At 48.4% G+C, this 21,214-nt stretch overlaps 1 protein-coding gene across 2 annotated transcripts in view; it reads right to left on the minus strand.

Annotated features, from left to right (window-relative positions):
• The window catches only part of Grk5 (G protein-coupled receptor kinase 5), a 177,982-nt gene that overhangs the window by 33,418 nt on the left and 123,350 nt on the right, over positions 1-21,214 (minus strand). For both annotated transcript variants that reach the window (XM_048338136.1, XM_048338135.1), the window contains one exon: positions 12,043-12,120. In XM_048338136.1, the coding sequence (XP_048194093.1) occupies positions 12,043-12,120 (78 nt within the window). The remainder of the gene's footprint in view (positions 1-12,042; positions 12,121-21,214) is intronic.

Raw genomic sequence — 21,214 nt, forward strand, 5'->3', positions numbered from 1 at the left:
GTGAGGAGCCTCAGCTGGGCCTGGCAGGCTCCAGGACATGGGGTGGGTGGGGAGGGGTGGGGGGGGGTGGCAGCAGAGGACAAGGGGCTGAAATGAAATCAGGCTGTAGGCAAAGACTATTCAGTTTCCAGGAAAGGAAGGTGAGGAGCATGCCTAATGGAAGGACAATTACATAGCCATTGAAAACGCTGCATAGGTAGCTTGGGATGCGAGAGAATGCTGATGACAGCACACAAGGAGACCGGAGACCAGGACCCAGGCTGGGGCCAAGAAGAGTCCACCCAGCTGAGACATGCTTCAGACACCAGTCCTGCCTCACCCAGGGGCTAACTCATTCTTTCAGCCTTGTCCTCCTGCCTTCCCCTGGGAAGCTGATTCAAGAAGATATTTTGTCTCTGGTTAAACTCTGAAAAGACCACACAGTGAAGGAGAAAGACTACAGCCTCTAGACTTGATTGGACTCCGGTCAGATCCATCCTCAGTCTTATTTGTTTTCTTATATATGGCAAAATATACAAGTGACATTATAACCACTTTATAAAATGTACAATTCAGGGGCACTGAGTGAATCATGTCACCCATCATTACTATCTGTTCCCCAAAATGTTGATCACAGTTATACAGAAACTGTACCCATTAAGCAACAAATCTCTACATCTTCTTTCTGTCTGTGGCTTTGCCTATTTTTGGCCATCTCATCTAAGTAAAATAGGGCTGGCTTCTTTCACGTAGCATAATGTTTTCAAAGCGTGTCTGTGGTGTGACATGTGTAAGAACTTTCTTTTTGGCATGTGGCTCAAGTGGTAGAGTGCTAGCCTTGAGCTCAAGCGATCAGGGACAACTCCTAGGCCCAGAGTTCAAGCTCATGACTGACCAAAAAAAAAAAACTTTCTTTTTTATGGCTGAATAATATTCCATTGCATTTGCTTATTCATATGGTAATGGACACTTTGAGCTATTGTGAATAATGCTTTTATATGAATATTTGCATATAAGTATCTATTGAGTTCTTTCTGCTTGTCCCTCATTGTCACTTGTTTTCCTATTATCAGGATAAAATGGAGACAATTATGTCTCCAACCCAGGACTGTAGCGGAGACAGAATGATCCAGAAGTGTAAGTCAGATAGCATACAGCAGGTGCTCAATTACTGCTAATCTCCCACACCCTACATTAAAGCCCACTTTCAGTAAAGAAGAATGGGAGAGTTAATAATTGCCTGCTGAAGTGGTGGACGTCTGGCACGGGCCACCTTCTTGGCTTTACTGAAGGATCTCAATGTCTCAGCATTTAGACGCTTCCTGCCCCACAAAGACTAACATCCTTCGGGGACTCTGGGCCCGGCGGCAGGTCAGCCATGGTGCAACCAAGAGGAAAATGAATGCAGAAGTATTCCATTTGGGGTCATAGCCATGGGGTTTGTGGAGACCCCGGTAAGTAATGTTCTCATTTTTTGTTTTTTGTTTTTTTCCCAACTGTGTCACGGTGGGGATCCAATCCTCCCTGGGCCTCTCTTTCTTCATCTAGGAAGTGAAGTGTTTGGGCTTAGCTTAGTAATTTTTCAACGTGGGCGCCACAGAACCCTAATTATACTTATCATCTGTGCCTGACTGGGGGAGGGAGGGAGACAAAAGAGGTGTCTGGCTCTCAGGCTGGTCAGTGACAGCAGATCTTTTATCTGTTTGTACTCTAGAAACTTGTACACGAATTGTGGGCAAGTCCCAGGCGAGGTGGCCCTGGGACATGCGGGTGAGCTGCAGCCTCTCCTAGGTAAGCCTGTCTGTCATCACTTCACTGTAAGAGGACTTAGGAAAATAGGGAATGTGAAGTTCCAGGTATGCAGTAGTTGCTCAATAAATGTTAGGCCCTTTGTCTTTCCCCAGGACACCCAGCAAGCACAACTATGGCTTCATTTCTTTTGAGTTCTTTCTCTTGCTGTTTCTCCAAAATGGAAGAGAGATAAGTCTACTTGATAAGCCTCTAGCTTTTGGGTGTGTGTGTGTGTGTGTGTGTGTGTGTGTGTGTGTGTGTGTGTGTGTGTGTGTGTGTGTGTGTGTGTGTGTGTGTGTGTGTGTGTGTGTGTGTGTGTGTGTGTGTGTGTGTGTGTGTGTGTGTGTGTGTGTGTGTGTGTGTGTGTGTGTGTGTGTGTGTGTGTGTGTGTGTGTGTAATGTGTACCAGTCCTGGGGCTTGAACTCAGTCTTGTGATTTTTGCTCTTCCACTTCAGCTATGGCTCCACTCGCAGCATTTTTTTTTTTTTTTGCACTGGTTACTTTTGAGGTAGGGTATCACTTTGTACCTGGACTGCAATCCTCCTATTTTATGTTTCCTACCACAGCGGGAATAATAGGCGTGTGTCACTGTTCACAGCTACCAGTTGAAAAGGGGTCCTGTGCACCCTTTCTGTCCAGGTTGGCCTTGAATTGTGACCCTCTTGATGTCGGCCTCCCAAGTAGCCAGGATTACAGGCATGAATCGCCACACTTGGCTTCTTGAGCTTTCTTTCCAGCCCTCTTCCACCCTTGAACCTCTATGACAGGGCTATGACAGGAAGCTGAAGAAACAAAGTACAAGGCCTAGCTGTTCTCCCATTTCTGCCAGCCACTTAGCCAGAGTCTTTATGCAGGTGACCCTAGATTCTCAGTCCACTGGATTCCTTGGCAACAGGGCAGAGATCTGTTCTGAGACTGGGTGAGAAGGATCTCAGTGGAGATAAGAGGCCAGGCCCAAGGCCTGAAGCTGGATTCCAGGCTCCACAGGGACACAGCAGTACTTATAAGGAAGGGGTTTGCTCAAGCACCCCACATTTCATTCCCTTGGTTGCCCTGGAGATCATCTGTTGATTAGATGGTTAAGTGGACCTCTAATACCTCCTCCAAGGCTACAATCTCCAGGAAGGGGCCTGACTCCTAGTCCAGTGCTCTCTGCCCCTGGCCACACAGTCTCCACCACCAATGAGCCATCTTTTGCATAAAGAATCATGGATGGGGGGCTGGGGATATGGCCTAGTGGCAAGAGAGCTCGCCTCGTATACAGGAGGCCCTGGGTTCGATTCCCCAGCACCACATATACAGAAAACGGCCAGAAGTGGCGCTGTGGCTCAAGTGGTAAGAGTGCTAGCCTTGAGCAAAAAGAAGCCAGGGACAGTGCTCAGGCCCTGAGTCCAAGGCCCAGGACTGGCCAAAAAAAAAAAAAAAATCATGGATGGGAAGTCAAGAGTTAAATCAGGATTTTCAGAGATGATGGGAAGACTTAGAAGGCTTGGGAACAAAATTAAATGGTAACGAATCACTCAGAGAAAAGTTTATTCTGTTCAATTCTCCTGCAAGCCTCCAGTCAGCGTGTTATTAACATGTTTCTGACACACACTAAAATAAGAAAGAAGGCTTCTGATCGTCAGACAGGCAAAAAACGATGCCAATTTTCCAAGCTATGTTTATGCATGATTAATGAATATTGATTTTCCAAGAATGAAATACAAGATTTCCTTTTCACAATCATTATTTGAAGTGGAAACATGAACTGATTTAAAGGAAAATGTTGTGTAGGTAAATGCAGAAACGTCAAAGGCCATGAAGGTTTTAGGAGATAGTTGATAATCCAGAACACCCAGATAAGTGTCATTTTTTTTTTTTAATCCTGAGGATCCTAGGTTACTAGCTGGCCATGGAAAGACTGGACTTTCATGTGGTCCTGGGTACCAGGAATGTGCTGGGAACCGGCCGGCTCTGGCTTGCTCCGTGCCCTGGTGCTGGCACCTGCAGTGGGGGAGGAGAGACTTCTGAGGCGGTGCAATGAGCCCAGGTAAGGGTTCTAGAAGTGGGAGGTGGGGGAGAAAGTGAACTTGTAATAATTATTTCCTTATATTCAAGCTGTTCACTCTCAGATGTTTTTCCAGAGCCAAACAAGAAGCGGAGATAGCCACTAGATGGGTAGGTTGCCCATTCAGAGGAACTAACTTCTCCGTCTACCCTCCCATTGTTTATCTGGCCTGCAGACCTCTGGCAAGAAATACACTCCAAGGGCTGCCTGAGCTGCGAGCTCCTCGCATTGCAGAGGAGTCATCTCCTCGGAAACCTGCCTGTCCCTCCTGTCCATCTCCACTGTCCAAGTCAACCACATGCAGGCATGCACAAGAGAAACCACTTCCAAGGTTTGAGCTTGCTTTGGAAACTACTGACAGGACCTGGAAAACACGTTGAAACTGGGAGCCACTCACTGTGCCTTGGTCTTCGGGGTGATGGCTCCAGGGCCCAGTTAAAATGAGGCATAAGAAAATGCTCTACAGAGGGCATTCTGGACTCACACCACTCGGGGCTCCACGTAAGCCCCAGCCCCTTGATTCTGGATCAACCTCTTCTACCCAGTGCTCAGATGCCTGCTCTATAGAATGGGCTAATGCCCTCTCCTGGGGAGTCACTGGGAATCAACAAGAAGGTCTGTAAGAAGCCAGTGCCACGCTGGTATCACAGGGGCTCAAAGGGTAGAGAGTGCTGCGTGTCAATGGCATGGCATGAAGGCCTGGTCCTCACTTCCTGACAGGCAAGGCTTTGGGCTCTCCAGAGGAGGACTGGCTCTGAGCAACAGGATTCATTTCTTTTCTCCCTGTGCACACCTGTTTGCATGGACCAAGGCCCTCTTACAAAGACATAAGACAAAGTTAAAACAAGCTACTTAAAAAGAAGTATCAAAAAACAAGTCTGAATTTCATCAAAATTAAAACGCTTTGTGCTTCAAAAAGCATCATCAAGAAAACAAAAGGACAGCTGGGCATGGTGGTACATACTTGTAATCCCAACTATTACCCAGAAAACAGAGATTGGAGGATCACAAGACCCTACATAAAAACAAACTAAAGCAAAAAGGGCTTGGAGTGGCAGAGCACCCCTTGACAAACAAACCACAGACAGGAAGAAAATATTTGCAAATTATATAGCTGAGGAGACTTGTAACCAGACACATAATTAAAGAACTCTTATAATTCAACCTTAAAAAGACAACTCCATTTGAAAAAGGGAGCAGGGCGCCAGTGGCTCATGCCTGTAATCCAAGCTACTCTGAGATCTGAAGATCACAGTTCAAAGCCAGCTGGGGGAGGAAGTCCATGAGACTCTTATCTCCAATTAATCATAGAAAAAGCTGGAAGAGCTGTGGTTCTAGTGTAGAGAGCTAGCCTTGAACTAAAGGAGTTTAGGGATGGTATCCAGGCCCAGAATTCCTGCCTCAGAACTGACACACACACACACACACACACACACACACACACACACACACACACACACACACACAATGGGGAGAGGATTCAAATAGACATTGTTCGAAGAAGATAAACAGTAAGCACACAATGTTCAACCTTATCATTCACTAGGAAAATGGAGGTCAAAGCCCAGTGCTGGTGGCTCACACCTATAGTCCTAGCTATTCAAGAGGCTAAGATCCGAGGATCATGGTTCAAAGCCAGCCAAGGCAGGAAAAGCCATGAGACTCTCATCTCCAATTAATCACCAGAAAATCAGAAGTGGTGCTGTGGCTCAAAGTAGTAGAACACTAACCTTGAGCAAAAGGGCTTAGGGACAGCGCCCAGGCCCCGAATTCAAGACTTATGACCAAAACAAAAAGAAAAAAAGAAAAATGGAGGGCAAACTCACACCAAGATACCATGACATACGCATACCCAATGAAGATGGATAAAATAATAAAGATGGAAAATCGTAAGTGCTGGTGAGGATGTGAAGAAACTGGAACCCTGGGATGCTGAAAACTGGATGTTGCTAGGAATGTAAATGGTGTGGCACTTTGGGAAATGACCTATCAGATCCTCAAATAACTCAATAGGAAATAGCCGTACAATGTGGTAATTCCATTTCTATTTATTACCAAGAGAGATGAAGATGTGTGTGTACACAATACGCCTACATGCGGGCCTGGGAATGTGGCCTAGTGGTAGAGTGTTTGCCTAGCATGCATGAAGCTCTGGGTTCAACTCCTCAGCACCACATAAACAGAAAAGACCAGAAGTGGGGCTGTAGCTCAAGTGGTAGAGCGCTAGCCTTGAGCAAAAGAAGCTCAGGGATAGCGCCCAAGGCCCTGAATCCAAGCCTCAGGTCTGGCAAAAAAAAACCCCCCAAAACCTCATACATGCTTGTTCATAGTATTATTCATAATATTCAATATTATTATTCAATTATTATTCATACTAGTCAAAACTATACATATAAACAACCAAACTGTTCATCAACTGATGAAAACTTAACATACGGCATACCCATAAATTGAAATGTTATTTGGCTATGAAAAGGGAAAAAGTGCTAATACATAGTACAACATGGATGAGCCTTGAAAATAGTATGGGAAAGAAGCCAGACACAATGGGGCCACATAATTCTTATTATTTTTATATGGAATGTCCAAAACAGGAAAAAGACACAAAAGAAGTTAGTGATGGCTAGAGACCAGGTGGGCGAATGAACAGAGAGTGACTACCAATGGGTATAGAATTTCTTTGTGGGGTAATCAAATGTCCTAGAATTGGGTAGGGATGATGTTATAGGACTAAATTTGTGTATGTGCATATGTATGTATATGTGTGTGTGTGTGTGTGTTGTGTGTGTGTGTGAGAGAGAGAGAGAGAGAGCACTGGGGTTTGAACTCAGGGCTTCGCAATCTTGCTTAGCTTGCATGCTTGCTCATGGCTTGGTGCTCTACCACTTAATTCATGTCTCCAGCATGGCCTTCTGCTGGTTAACTGGAGATGGAGCCCAGGTTGACCTCAAACCATGAACCTCTTATCTCTGCCTTCTAAAGTATCTAGGATTACAGGCAGGAGCCATGGGTACCTGGCTATGACTAAATTTTTTCAAAACCATTGGATCCTTTGGATGAACTTTATCATATGTGATTTAGATCTCAATAAAGCTGTTATTAAGTGGGGCTGGGGATATGGCCTAGTGGCAAGAGAGCTTGCCTCGTATACATGAGGCCCTGGGTTCGATTCCCCAGCACCACATATACAGAAAACGGCCAGAAGTGGCGCTGTGGCTCAAGTGGCAGAGTGCTAGCCTTGAGCAAAAGGAAGCCAGGGACAGTGCTCAGGCTCTGAGTCCAAGGCCCAGGACTGACCAAAAAAAAAAAAAAAAAAAGCTGTTATTAAGAAAACGTAAGTCTATAGTGGTGAGTTAGGTATGTAACACTGTGTCCATAGTCAGTTACTAATTATAGTTAGGCCTATTTCCTGGCCCATCTCCACTTAGCGACCCTCCCTTCCCCTGTCATCTGTATCTCTTCTGGCCTGCGAGTCTAGATCTCTATGGAAGCCACACATGATTGGTCCGGGCTCTCTCTGGCCACCTCCTCTGAGAGCAGCTATGTGACACACCAAGTTCATGGTTGTCAAACAAGCAACTGAGACCAGACTGTCACACACGTCTACAGCCTGGGGTCTGAGGGATGAGAATAGAGGGAGGAGGATCTAGCAGTGAGCTCACCCAATCTTTCGGATGTGTCTCCACTTTCTCTAGCCTTTCTTCTGACCGATAACCTTGGGAGGAAGTATTGTGTGTCACTTCCGGGTCAAGGCAGTTGAAAACTTGTGTGCCTCTTTATCCCTGTCCTCTTTGGTAAGGGCCATGGACAAACTGTTCAAGATTGTTGATTTAGAGCTATAAAAGCAGCTAGGATCCATGAATCATCAACAGAAAATGAGGTGTGTTAGGATTGGATCCGAATACAACAAAGAGACAAATCTGTGTTTGTGAAGCCCCCGAGATTTGGGGGTTGTGTTGTCGTTGTGGCAGCTCGTATTAATCATCCTGAGTAATACATGGCCTTTTCACGAGTGTGGAGCCCTCAGCAGGGAGGCCCTTCAGACTGGTCCTTGTTCTCACACAGCTCCACCAGGGCTGTGCTAAGAGGACCTGCCTGGTTTGGGATCAAGGTCTTCCAAACCCCCAAACTCACCTTTTCACTCCTCTGCCTTCAACTACATCTCACTTTTTTTTTTTTTTAATGGTAACGCTGAGACTCATATTTTATTTTATTTTGTTTGTTTTTGGCCAGTCCTGGGCCTTGGACTCAGGGCCTGAGCACTGTCCCTGGCTTCTTTTTGCTCATGGCTAGCACTCTGCCACTTGAGCCACAGCGCCGCTTCTGGCCATTTTCTGTATATGTGGTGCTGGGGAATTGAACCCAGGGCTTCATGTATAGGAGGCAAGCACCCTTGCCACTAGGCCATATCCCCAGCCCTCAACTACATCTCTAAAAGCTGTCAATCCACCCCGGAGTACCCCCATGGACGGTGCCTTTGACCGGCCGTGCAAAGCCAAGCTGCCTCTTAGGACGCAAGCTTTGAACAAGGCTGCGAAGAGCCTCCCATGGGAGAATGCAGTTCCACAGAAGAAAGGATGTGGCCAGGCCACGAAGCAGGAGAGGTAAAGGGCCTGTGAGTGGAAGTTCTCCTTGAGTCCCCTCATATTTCACTGGAATGGACTCTCGACCCTTGAGAGCAGGTGTCCAGCACCGTGCCCAGCAGGCACACCGCACACGCCCTCACCTCTGTTTATTTGTTTTGTTTTTGTTGCCAGTCCTGGGCCTCGGACTCAGGGCCTGAGCACTGTCCCTGGCTTCATTTTGTTCAAGGCTAGCACTCTGCCACTTGAGCCACAGCGCCACTTCTGGCTTTTTCTATATATGTGGTGCTGAGGAATTGAACCCAGGGCTTCATGTATAGGAGGCGAGCACTTTAGCACTAGGCCATATTCCCAGCCCCATGCCCTCACCTCTGGTAATGGCTACAACCCTGACTGCAAAACAGAAAGGCAGCAGCCACCCTCACCTGCCATCTCTGAGATCCAAGACAAAAGCCAGGGAGTCACTTTCAAGCCCGGCGCTCTCTCCTCACCTCTGTGTGACTGCTCAGCACCCTCCTCCCCACCCCACATCCCCCCACGGTTCTAGCAACAGTTCCTCCTGAAAGGGTCCCCACCCACAGCCCTTCTTCCTTCTCTTTTACTCCTCCACATGTCCAGAGACATAAAATGAACCCTAAAATATATACATTGTCCAAAGTCTTGACTGTGACTCTTGGTGCAATGTCATAGTGTCAACCCCCTCAACATGGCTCCCTGGGTCCAGTAGCCTGGAGGGTGGATTCCTTCCTTCCTTCCTTCCTTCCTTCCTTCCTTCCTTCCTTCCTTCCTTCCTTCCTTCCTTCCTTCCCTCCCTCTCTCTCCCTCCCTCCCTCTGTCCCTCCCTTCCTTCCTTCTTTCCTTCCCCTCCTACCACATTGGCCATCCATGCCCTGAACCCTTCTCTGTACTGAGGGTTCCCAGTCATTCAATGTGAGGGCTGCTGTGTGTGTGTGTGTGTGTGTGTGTGTGTGTATGTGCGCATGCACGCACATGCGTGCATGCATTCAGCATCCATGGCTCTGACCAGAGGCTGAGGAGACCCCTGTGCAGCAGGAGGCATGAGATCCTGGGCACAGACAGAGACAGGAAATGCAAAGGTAGGGTAGGATCAGTACCTCCTAGGGAACAGGCAAGACAGCACAGAAATGAAACAAGGCATGGAAATCAAGATGGGGTGGTAGAGGTCCTAAAGAGACAGGAGGCGGGGAAGAGGAGTCAGAGTAGGTGTGGTCATGGCAGCCCTTGGATATAAAAAGAAAAAAGAAAGAGAAAAGGTTTTGTGGCCAAATAAGTTTGGGAAATGCTCTGTTAGCAGTTAAACAGATTTTCTCCTTGCAGGCCCTCTCAGAGACTTGAACATGCTCACATGCCAGGTGGGACTTTACCAGTGGCACTGGGCACTTTGAATGGAATACTGACAACATGGCTTCTCCACCGGTCAGTGTAATACAGCTATGCTCAGATAATGGCCCGGAGCCAACACATGAGCCACATCCTGAGGAAGAGCCCAGGGCAAAGATGGTGTGGGTTTGAGAATGGCTGTGAGTAGGGGTGGGGGTTTGGCTGGAGCAGCAGCCACTAGCTGAGCCCCTTGTGGGACTCCACAGCCCTGAAAAGTCAAGCAGGCTGGAAGGGCAGTGTAAGATTTATTGTAAGAAAACAATCAACCCCAAGGGACGGCCTCTCCCAGGCCCTGGGTGGCAACAGATGGTACAGTTTAAATTTCAAAAATTGAGGAGTACTTAAGGAAAAATGTTGGCAGGCATGGAGGCACTTGTAAAACCATCTGAGCTGATGGGAAATCTGGGCCTGGGGCCTCAAGGAGATGAAGCGATGTGAGCAGAGGTAGAAAGGCTGCAGGGACCTGAGCAGGGTCTGCTGGCAAAGGAGGGAAGGGAAGGGAGTGGTACCCCGTGGCAGCCTGGATGCCTGCCCATGCCCCAACTCCCTCAGATGGGCCGAAAGAGCCTATTCCAGCTTGGTGAAGAGAGTATCCCACCCTCACCAGCTGTAGGAGGGCAATGACGGGGGTAACAGTTCACCAAGGGGAAAGGCCAAGGACCTCCAAATCACCCAGACTTGAGTTCAAGTCCTAGTTCTGCTAGTGACTAGCTGTGTGTCTGGAGAGGTGACAACCCTTTCAACACCCCCCCTCCCTCTTTCCTGTTGGTCATGGGCCTTGAATCAGAACCTAGGCTTGTCCCTGAGCTCCTTTTTGCCCAAGACTACTGCTCTACCACTGAGCCACAGCGCTACTTCTGGTTTTCTGGTGGTTAACTGGAGATAAGAGTCTCATGGGGACTTTTCTGCCCAGGCTGGCCTCCAAAGGTGATCCTCAGATCTCAGCCTCCTGCGTAGCTAGAACCCTCCCCTCTTGAGCTGTCAGACAGTGTCTGTAGCCACTTCAAGGACTCTGTGGCAGTGCCTGACATGGACATGGAGGGCCTTCAGTGTCTAGTAAGTGCCATTATTTTTGAGAAACAGCATATGGCAACTTCAAAGGGGTTATAGATGGAGATGTGGTGAGAAAAGACCTTGGAAGAGGGCAGTGCAGAGTTCACCGGCTAGCAGCCTACACAAGGCTGTGTGGACCCTGGTGCCTGTCTGTTAACAGGACATCTCACGGGTACTGGCACAATCAGTGGTAACATCTGGGAGAGCCTGGTACACAAGGCACTCAGCCAGGTTGCTGTTCTATCACCACCAGCCTCTCTCAGGTACTTCCTCCTCTCTGGTGGCATCTTCTCTGAGCTCTAGCTACATGTTCTGGTCTCACTATACATCATTGCTGTGACTGTGGGTGATCAGAGACCCTGCTCACGATGGTCCTTCTTGACACCTGTGCCCTGAGGACCCACTAACACCAAAGGCTTGGTGCTGAAGTGCAGGTGGAGAGTATACCTGCTCCAGAACTGAGGCCAAATGTGTGTATGTGAAACTGATAGCTGGGACCATGTTCTGCAGGCATGGTGTCACAGTCCACACACAGCCTGGATGGCCTCTATCAAGTATGCTCTACTGGGGGACTGGAGTCCACAGTGTCTGGGGCCTGAGCAAGATGAAGCTGTCATTGCCCCCAGGGACCTGGGGTGCCCACAGAGTTGTTCACATTTATGTCTCCACACTGGCTTTTACAGTTTCTACCTAGTGAGTCTAGCAGAAAGGCCACTTTTAGAAGAGGGTAACTGAGGCCCAATGAGGGAAAGCAGCTTGTCTGCATGGATGGAAAAGCTGGGTTCAGGACGCTAAATGGGTCAAGAATTTCTTTCTGTTATGTTGGGCCAAGAGGCCACAGACCCAGGGAACCCAGATTGCTAGGGCAGAGAAGACGACACTTTTCTGATTGCTTCAACCAATGGGTGGATACTGAGGTGGGTCAGGATGGCCCCTTGCCCTTCTGTGTTCTCTAAAACATTCTTCAGAATTCTCCGCCTTTCTCTTATGTGTTCCACACCCCTCTGTGATGTGTACGATACCTTTCCCTTCTGACCATCCTGCCCTGCCCTCTCCAACAGGCCAGCACTGCACCCTGATGAGCCCTTTATTCTGGGCACTTCTGACTCCTCTATTTGCTTCCCACATGGCCCAGATGGGGTCTGAGACCTCTATTTCTGGATTGGGCCTCCCATGTCTCTTACCTTTGGGGTGAAGTACTTGGTCATAATTTCTTTCCCTTTCTCTCCAAGTTTTTCATCTGGAGTAACTTCATATTCTGCCTATGATAGAAGAAAATGAACAATAACAGATTTACTCGTGAAATTCATACAGTTACAGAGCCTTGGACCCCCCTGCCCTGGAGGCCACCTAACCAACCCCCTACTTCTATAGGGGGTAGGCTGGAGAAATGGCCAAAGAGCCCCCCATCCACTCCAAACTGTCCCTTACTCTCCCATGGAGATGCTCTCCATGTGGGTTGTATAATAGAGCCAACGGAGAGAGAGGAACAAACAGGAATGCCCGGCACAATGGGGTCAAACCCTCTGTGGGGCCAATCCAAAGCAATCTCACAGTTCAGGGTCCTAGGCTTGATGCTTCCAGGCCAGCTGGGCGATCTTTTCCCTCCTGGACCAGGGAAAGGTCAGGCAGAACCTTGGAAGAGCCACATGGAGAGCTGGGCATGTTTCCATCCAAAGCAAGTGAACTTCCTGTCTTGCCATCTCTCTTCTAATGACAGTGCCAAGAGCTACAACTTTATCCAGGGGAGAAATACAAAACCTACCACCATTTGGATCCTAGGGCTATGGGGTGATGGTTCCAGAAGGAATCCAACCCCTTATTTTACAGAGGCTCAGAGAAGTAGGGGGATTACCAAGGTCACCAGCAGAGCAAGGATGGGCCCACTGGCCTCCAAGTCCCACTGCGCCACCTGGCCACAGCCTCCCTCCAGGAGCAAATTCCTCTTGACCATCAAGAGGAACCCTGAACAACTGAGGCTTTCCTTTGACTTGATTTGACTTTTAAAGCTTTCTTGAGACACTGGGGAGCCCAGAGGAAGAAATCAAAAAGGAAGAGCCACTTAAAATTCACAAGCACACACACACTCACACACACTCACACATGTGCACACACACATACAGACATACCAATGGGGCACTGATGATAAATCTGCCCTACGCAGAAGGTATGACTGTTCCCAAGTTACCGATGAAGACACTGAGGCTCTGAGTGGTCAAATAAAAGGTTCATATACAATAGAGCTTGTTAAGCAGCAATACCCCTAAAGGGGCTGTACATTCTAGCACCAACTGCCCTTTTCCAAGGGAAGCAGAAAAGCATCAAGTGTTCTGTGTCTCTAGAAGCCCCACTTGTGGTCTGGCACAGGAGATACAGCCATGGCATTGCAGGGCCCAAGCCCTGGGCAAATGGCCGACCACCATTTGGGGTAACTTAATCCCACCCAGAACACTGAAATTTGTCCTGTCCCAAAATACATTTGCAAAAGCGGTTTTATTTAACCAAACGGAGCCCTGGGGCTCCTTGATCAGTCTCAATAACCAGCTGAAAATATTATTGCTCTGGGCTCTAAAAGCCACGGTGTTTTTTGTTGTTTTTTTTTAAACATTACTTTCAGGTCAGCTGCCTCCTCCCATCAGAGGCTGAGTGGGTGCACAGCTCCGCAGGGAGGCACCGGGAGCACGCCGGGACAGGCCTCCCCAGCCTGGGATCAAAGGGCCTTTCTTTGAAGAGACCATGTCAGGCCACCACCACTTGAGGAGCATTAGTATTGGGAGGCAGAAAACCACCAGGAGGCTGCCAGAAGGCTATACTTATTAAGTCACCTGAAGTGGCGGGTCATGTCTCCACAGTGACCCCCAAGAGGAGCTGGGGTTTGTGGGGGATGAGTCTGGGGAGACCACCTACAGAGAAGAGGACCCATAGCAGACAAGCTTAAGGCAGATCACACACCCAAGGCGGGGACCACCCTGGAAAACCAGGGCTCTGTGAACACCTTTGCTCAGTTGTGGGAGATAAACCAGCTTAAATCAGCTTAAAACCACAGTGGAAGCAGCAAATAAGAGTTTGTGCCAATCATTCAGAATTTTACAATCAGATTTGGTTTAAGAAAATGCAGATGAAGCTGGACGCCAGTGCCTCACACCTGTAATTCTAGTTACTGAGGAAGCTGAGCTCTGAAGATCTTGGTTCTAAGCCAGCCCAGATAGGAAAGTTCAGGAGCCTCTCATCTTTAGTTAACTAGCAAAAATCTGAAAGTGGAGGTGTGATTCTAAAAGTAGAGCTCCGGCCTTGAGCAAAGAAACGTATGAGACAGTACTCAGGCCCTGAGTCTAAGTCCCAGTACTTGTACAATTTTAAAAAGGAAAGAAAAGAAAAGAAAAAACTGGTAGATGATGATAAAAGAGATGGAGCCGGGAATGGTGATGCTTTACAGGAATTCCAGGACAAGGGTGGCTGAGGCAGGAGGATCAAGAGTTTGATGCCAGCCTGGGCTACATAGCATCCTGAATCATCCTAACTCACAGTGGTTTTTTTTGTTGTTGTTTGTTTTAGGGAAAAAAAGAAAAGAAGTCTAATAATGCAAATGAGTGTCCCCTCAGCTCCATCTGTAAGACAGTGCATTCCCACCATCGAGGAAGATCCCCTCCCTCAACAGGTCCTCTCTGCACCCCTGCCCATTGACCCTTTCTTCCTTCCCAGAACTCAGTGCCCTTGGAAGGTGCCAACTAAGGCAGGTACCATTTGTGGGCATCTCCATGCTGTGATTTATGACATATGTAAGGACAGCCTTGAGGAGCAGGTGCTGCCCTCACAAGGAGCAAAACGCTCCACTGAGCTCAGGGAACAAAGGATTAGTCATCTATCTGTGCTGCCAAAGAGCATAAACATCTCTGGACATTGCAGTTTACAAACCTGGCATTTCACGCTCTGGGCTTGCTCTAATTGCATCATCAATCTCAGAAAATGCCAGAGAAAACAGGCCCTGGCTGTGAAAATGCCTCCCCCTCAGGTGATTTTTAGAACTCGCCACGTGTTCAAAGGAGCCATGCTGGATTCTGCTCAGCCCTGACTGACTTGGTGTCACCCTCTCCCTGCAGATGCTCTCATACGCTGGCAGGAAGATGAAGTCAGAGAAGTCAGGTGGCCTGGTGTGGTAAGTTTTCCCAGACTCCTCAAGGCCTGGCCGGCAGCATAGCTCCCATGGTCCTTTCTGGAGAAACACCCCATTCATCCATCCTGCTTGGTGTCTTGCCTGTGCTGACCAAAGAAGCTGCCCTCTGAGCCACTCTGAATCCTGCCGGCCCAGTGGTGGGGGCTGAGGCATGAATGCAGGCCTGGTTTCCTCTACTCTTCCCTACCCAGCACCTCAGGCCCCTGGCCCCTCTTTTGAAAACCCCTGGGCACTGCTATCAGGCACTGCTGACTTCCACATCCTGTAAGCATTTTGTAAACTACCCTTTAGCAAGCCCCACCATCAGGCTTTGGGTAGGCATTCATCCTGCCAGGATCTGGTCAACAGCCCGTCACATGCTGCAGGTCCAGCAGTGACTTGGCTTCCTCTCTGCTCCCCAGCAAGAATGTAGAATCACTGCATGAATAGCATTCCACAGAGACCCAGATCAGATGGGCCTGGCCAACCCATATCTTGTGTAAACCTCAGCTACCTGTCCTCCTGCCCTGTTCCCATCCGAATATCCCTCTCAGGCTTGGAGCACAGGGATTCTCTAACCATCTGAGGGCAACATATGTATGGCACAGGGCCAGAGAAAGAAGGGAAGAATAATGCCTGTCCATGCTGGGATCTAGACTGAGAGTGGGGCTGGGAATATGGCCTAGTGGCAAGAGTGCTTGCCTCCTATACATGAAGCCCTGGGTTCAATTCCCCAGCACCACATATATAGAAAACGGCCAGAAGTGGCGCTGTGGCTCAACTGGCAGAGTGCTACTAGCCTTGAGCAAAAAGAAGCCAGGGACAGTGCTCAGGCCCTGAGTTCAAGCCCAGGACTGGAAAAAAAAAATAAATAGACTGAGAGTGGCAGGAGTGACCCCCAAGGTCATTCACTGACAGCACTACAGATCCTAGCTTATGACTCATGCCCTGACCATAGCAGATATTAACAGAAGAAGGAAGGTGGTTCCTACACCTTTGGGGCAGAGGTCAGCAGGAAGCATAGTGGGTATCAGAATCATAGCAAGAATCATAGTGGGTAGAAGGGCTCTGCAATTGCACTTCCCACCTGCTCTGCCATTCTGAGCCTTGGTCATCACCCTAACTGCTTTTCTTCCTCCCCCAGAAACATTTTCCCATCCTCACCTCAACCAAAGCTTATCAAACTACCATGTAAAAGTCTTTTTACCTTTCTCTGTGACTCTTTGGTTCTAAGTGAAGAGAACTCCAACCTAATCTTGTTCAGGTAAGAATGTCATTTATCTCTTGGAAGCTCCTAGAATAGCCACATAATTTGGGAATGTGGTGGGGCACCCAGGAGACTGACAATGCCACAAAGTCTACTAGATAAACCCATTCTAGAAGTGGCTACTTTTTCAAGATGGCCTTGAGCCCAGAGGTTTGGCTTTACCAATAGTTCTGAGGTTTCTGTGTGTATCTAGAGAATTATTACCACCCTCCTCTCCCCATTTTGGGGCATCAGAGAATAGAAGGATAAAAGGACAAATACTGGATGTGGCCCATAAATAAGAGAAGTAGAATCCTTTCTGCCCCTGGTGAGTCAGAACATACCATTTTACAGTAAAATTCCAGCTAGTCAGGCACAGTTCAAGCCAGTGGGAAGCCTAGTGTGGTCTAGGCCACTGAATGGCCTGGAATGTCTTTTTGCCTTTCGTGGTGGGAGATCTTGTTTGCTATACTCTCATGTGTTGTGGCCAACCTCCAATACGGCCCCAGAAACTCTAGTCTTGGCCACTGAGGATTTTCTCCATAGCCTAAATGGCCAGGAATGAAGCTAACCTGTGTTCCAGTCGATAGTAGGGAAATGGTAGGGTGGAAGCTGTAAGACAGTGTCATAAAAGGCACAGCAGCTCCATTGTGCTATTGGGTTGCCCACACTAGAGAGAGCCAGCCATGGTATGAGGACAGCCAAGCAGTCCCAAGGACAGGCCACCAGGAGAACAGTTGAGGCCTCCTGCCAACAGCTTGCACCAACCTGCCAGCCATGTGAATGAGTGGGGAGCAGACCCAGCCAACATTCTGATGAAAGCCTGCCAGAGGCCTTGAGCCAGGAGCACCTGCTACACCCTCCCCCAAGTTCCTGACCCACAAAACCATGAGATAATGAGCTGTTTATTGTTTTGAACCACTGGACTGGGAGGTAATAATAAACACTTAAAAGGTATCTGAACACATAGTGTTGCTAAACCTTTTCCTTGTTTATCTTCAGCTTTTCATTTGATCAGAAAGGGAAACTCTTCGGGTCAAGAACTTGCCTCTCCTGTTCTCATCCCCCAACTATGAGAAGAGTTCTTAGCTCAATGGAGACAATAAATACTTGCTGAGTGAATTTGGATCAGTATCTATCAAATCTTCCGGAGAAAGGGGAAGTCAATGACTTTACTACTAAAGAAAAGAGACATTCACCCTTCAGGTCCCTATGGGGTTGACATTAGCCTGAGCACCTTTCCATCCCCTGGCTAAATGGTCAAACCCTCCTTGCCCTCCAGAAACCAGACGTAGCCCCAACTCCACTGAGGCCACTACCTTCTTTTCTCTGGGAGGGCAAGGGAAGTCCCTTGTTAGCACACATTGAGGCCCCACTTTAAAACAGCCAGAGCTTCTGCTGGACTTGAGAAATGCAGACAGTAGAACAAGCCTTTCCAGGGGGCTGTTAAAGCCTGACAACACAGGTTATTTTTAAGAAGCTTCACTTGGTGAGAATTTTGCAGAGGTGGGAATGGCACAGATGGTGTTGGCTGAGCTGGGGGGCACCAGGGTGTTCCTAAGGATAGTGCCACCTCCTCTGAGTTCCAGTAAGGATGGAAGAAAAAACGGTTTTCAGACGAGAAGTTACGCCAGCCCTGGAAAACTCAATAAAGTCTTCATGCATAAAAGAGGTGTCCAGAGGCTGGTGTTCTGACGTCAAGGCGGCAATGAAAAGACTCCACTAATTCCCAGGGATGCAGATAAAAGTGTGGAGGGGACAACGGGTCAGCCTCTCAGAACAGCAGCTCAGTCAAGGCCCATGCAGAGTATTTGACACTTTAACACAGGAGCCAGGCTCCTGTTTCTTTTCCAATAAACAGTTCTTGGTACCAGCCCAGCGGAAGGGAAGGACTCACAACCAGAATGAAAATGGGCATCCATTGCACTTTATTTTTCCCTTCTCAAATGGACTAGAAGTGTCTAACAGAACACGTGGCTGGAAAATTCCACCGGCTCCTGGGCTCAGCTTCACCCTGCTCTGCTTCATCAACTCTTTAGACAGGTCCCAAAGCTGCTGCCACCTCATCTCTTTTAGATGGAGCATGGCTCCGGATCTCACGCAGCCTCTGGCCCTCGTCACTTCTCCATCTACATGTGCCTCCTAGGTGAGCTCATAGCTTTACCTCCCAGCTACATGTTGACATTCCTAGCCCAGACCATCCTCACGAGCTCGACTTGGATACTCATCTCCCCTGGAACATCTCCACTTGGATGTCGCTAGACTTCTAATTAAGCCTAGAAGAAGTTGAAGAAGCTGAGAGCATAGCATGAAGTTGCTGATCTTTCCACACATGGTCTTTCCGCAGCCTTGTCCTCCATTTATCTGTTCTCCCCATTGCTCAGGCCAGAGCTTTGAAGTCATCCTCAGATCTTCTCTCTCCATCGGAGAATACTGGCAACTCGTCTTTAAAAATACATCCTCTACTCTTTATCTGACTTATATAACGCCTCTGTACATCACCTTTATAATAAAAACAATTTTTTTAAATAATTTTTTTTAATCCCCAAGCCACACATCTATGGTTCATTCCTGTAAGCTCAGCTACTCAGGAGGTTGAAATCTGAGGGTCACAGTTCAGTGTTTCTTTCTCTTTTTTTTTTGCCAGTCCTGGGGCTTGAACTCAGGGCCTGAACACTGTCCCTGGCTTTTTGCTCAAGGCTAGCACTATACCACTTGAGCCATAGTGACACTTCTGGTTTTTTCTATATATGTGGTGCTGGGGAATCGAACCCAGGGCTTCATGTATACGAGGCAAGTACTCTTGCCACTAGGCCATATTCCCAGCCCAGGGTCACGGTTCAAAGCCAGCCTGGGCAGGAAAGTCTAAGAGACTCTTATGTCTAAGTAACCACCAAAAAGCCAGAAGTGAAGCTGTGTGTGGCTCACATAGTAGAGCACTATCCTGGAGCAAAAGAGCCCAGCGACAGTGCCCAGGCCCTGAGTTCAAGCTCCAGGACGAGCACCAAAAACAAAAACAAAACATGTCACAGGCCAATTACTTCTCACCATGCTCCCACACTGGCTCAACCACCATCAGCTTCCCCTGGACCTCTGCCATTGCCTCCTAACAGATCACCCAAAGCCTGTTCCCAACAGGGAAACCACCAGGATCCTGTAAGGATCTCAAGTCCAACCAGGCCATCCCTGGCCTTGCTGAAACCCTCCAGAGGCTTCCTTCCTTCCAAGTAAAAGCCTAAGTTCTGCAGTGTCTCCAGGTCTTACCTGCCCTCTGCCCTTCCTCCCTCCCTCCACGCCAGCCACAGATACTCTCGCCTTTGCACTGGTGGTTCCCTGCCAGCAGCATCTTCTATCCATAGCCCCCCCCCCCCCAGCTACTTCTAGTCTTTAGACTGTGCTGATTACTCCTAATACAGACAGGCTCTCTCCTTCCCTCACTTCCATCCCCTGAACTGCTCTTTTGCTCTACCTCACGTCTTAAACTTCATATCCTTGGCTTATTTTACTTATTGCATATGCGCACACTCTTCCTTGACTAGAATTTAAATGATATGAAGGCAAAGTTCTTGGTCCATTTTGTTCACCTATTTGCCCCAAAGGCTTGGAACTATGTCTGGCAGAGAGGACTTTTATTAAATGAATGAAAGGCTGAAAGAATGGTCAAGAGCTTGGTGCTGGGCTTCTCATCTTTCTTCAAGTGAGGTTCTGGCATGATCCATGGTGCTCTGACACCTAGAGATAGGGACCCAAGACCAAATCCTGTTTAGGGTGCTGCAAGGCACATGGGGTTGTGAACACTCCAGATGACTGCAGGTAGGCTACAATGGGGGTTTGAATGTCCCCAGTGGTCCTCAAACTTAAAGTCCCTAAACAAAGACCCTTACAGAGGTGAATTCTCTGCGATGTCTAACATGTCCAAACTTGCCAGTTCACAAACAACATAGCAACAAAATGCTCTCCCAGCCTCATCAGTAGTGTGACACTGAAGACAGAATCAGACACTTGGCTTTTCAGGCTTCTGATTCTTGTTCTAAAAAAATCCTATATGGGAAAAACATTGCATGATTAGATAGGCTCATGGTAGGGCTGGCAGCTTATTTTGCAGGATTCTTGGTAGGGTTCCATGAAATAAGGGGCCTACTCTTCACCATAGACATTACAAATCCCGATCCAGTTTGTTAGACTCCTCTGGCATCAGAGGCAGCCTTGTAGAACAAAAGCCCTGGACTGGGAGCCAGCGCCAACCTCTGCTCCTCACTTGCTCTGTGGCTCTGGGCAGGTCATCAGTTCCCACTGGGCCCGGGTCCTAAGTGCTGACAGTCTTTCAGGTACATCATTGTTGGCTAAGCATTCAGAAACCATGGGCCCATCTGTGCCCCAGAGGTTTCTGGCTGATGGTAAAGATCTGGACACAGGGCTGGGGATATGGCCTAGTGGCAGGAGAGCCTGCCTCATATACATGAGGCCCTGGGTTCGATTCCCCAGCACCACATATACAGAAAACGGCCGGAAGTGGTGCTGTGGCTCAAGTGGCAGAGTGCTAGCCTTGAGCAAAAGGAAGCGAGGGACAGTGCTCAGGCCCTGAGTTCAAGGCCCAGGACTGGCCAAAAAAAAAATAAAAATCTGGACACAAATGAAGCACATAACAGCCTCCCTTGATGAGTACCTGTGACATTCCAGATACCACTCTGAGCAACACAAACCCATCATGCCCAAATACATCCCATCTACTGATGAAGACAGAAGGCACACAGGGGCCAGCACCTGCCTATGGTCTCACAAGTGATGGTGGCAAGGCCAGCACTGCCCTGAAGCTCATCTCTGTGCTTTCCTTCAATGACTGATCGGCCAGCATGGTGATACAGGTGCTGGTAGGAAGCAAGTACCTGGAGCACAGGGACACAGGAGAGGAAAAAGGAAATGAGGAGGTCCTAAGAGGGGGTGCAGGAGGATAGCA

Source organism: Perognathus longimembris, chromosome 2 (genome assembly GCF_023159225.1).
Source record: "Perognathus longimembris pacificus isolate PPM17 chromosome 2, ASM2315922v1, whole genome shotgun sequence".
In the NCBI taxonomy this organism is placed as follows: domain Eukaryota; kingdom Metazoa; phylum Chordata; class Mammalia; order Rodentia; family Heteromyidae; genus Perognathus; species Perognathus longimembris.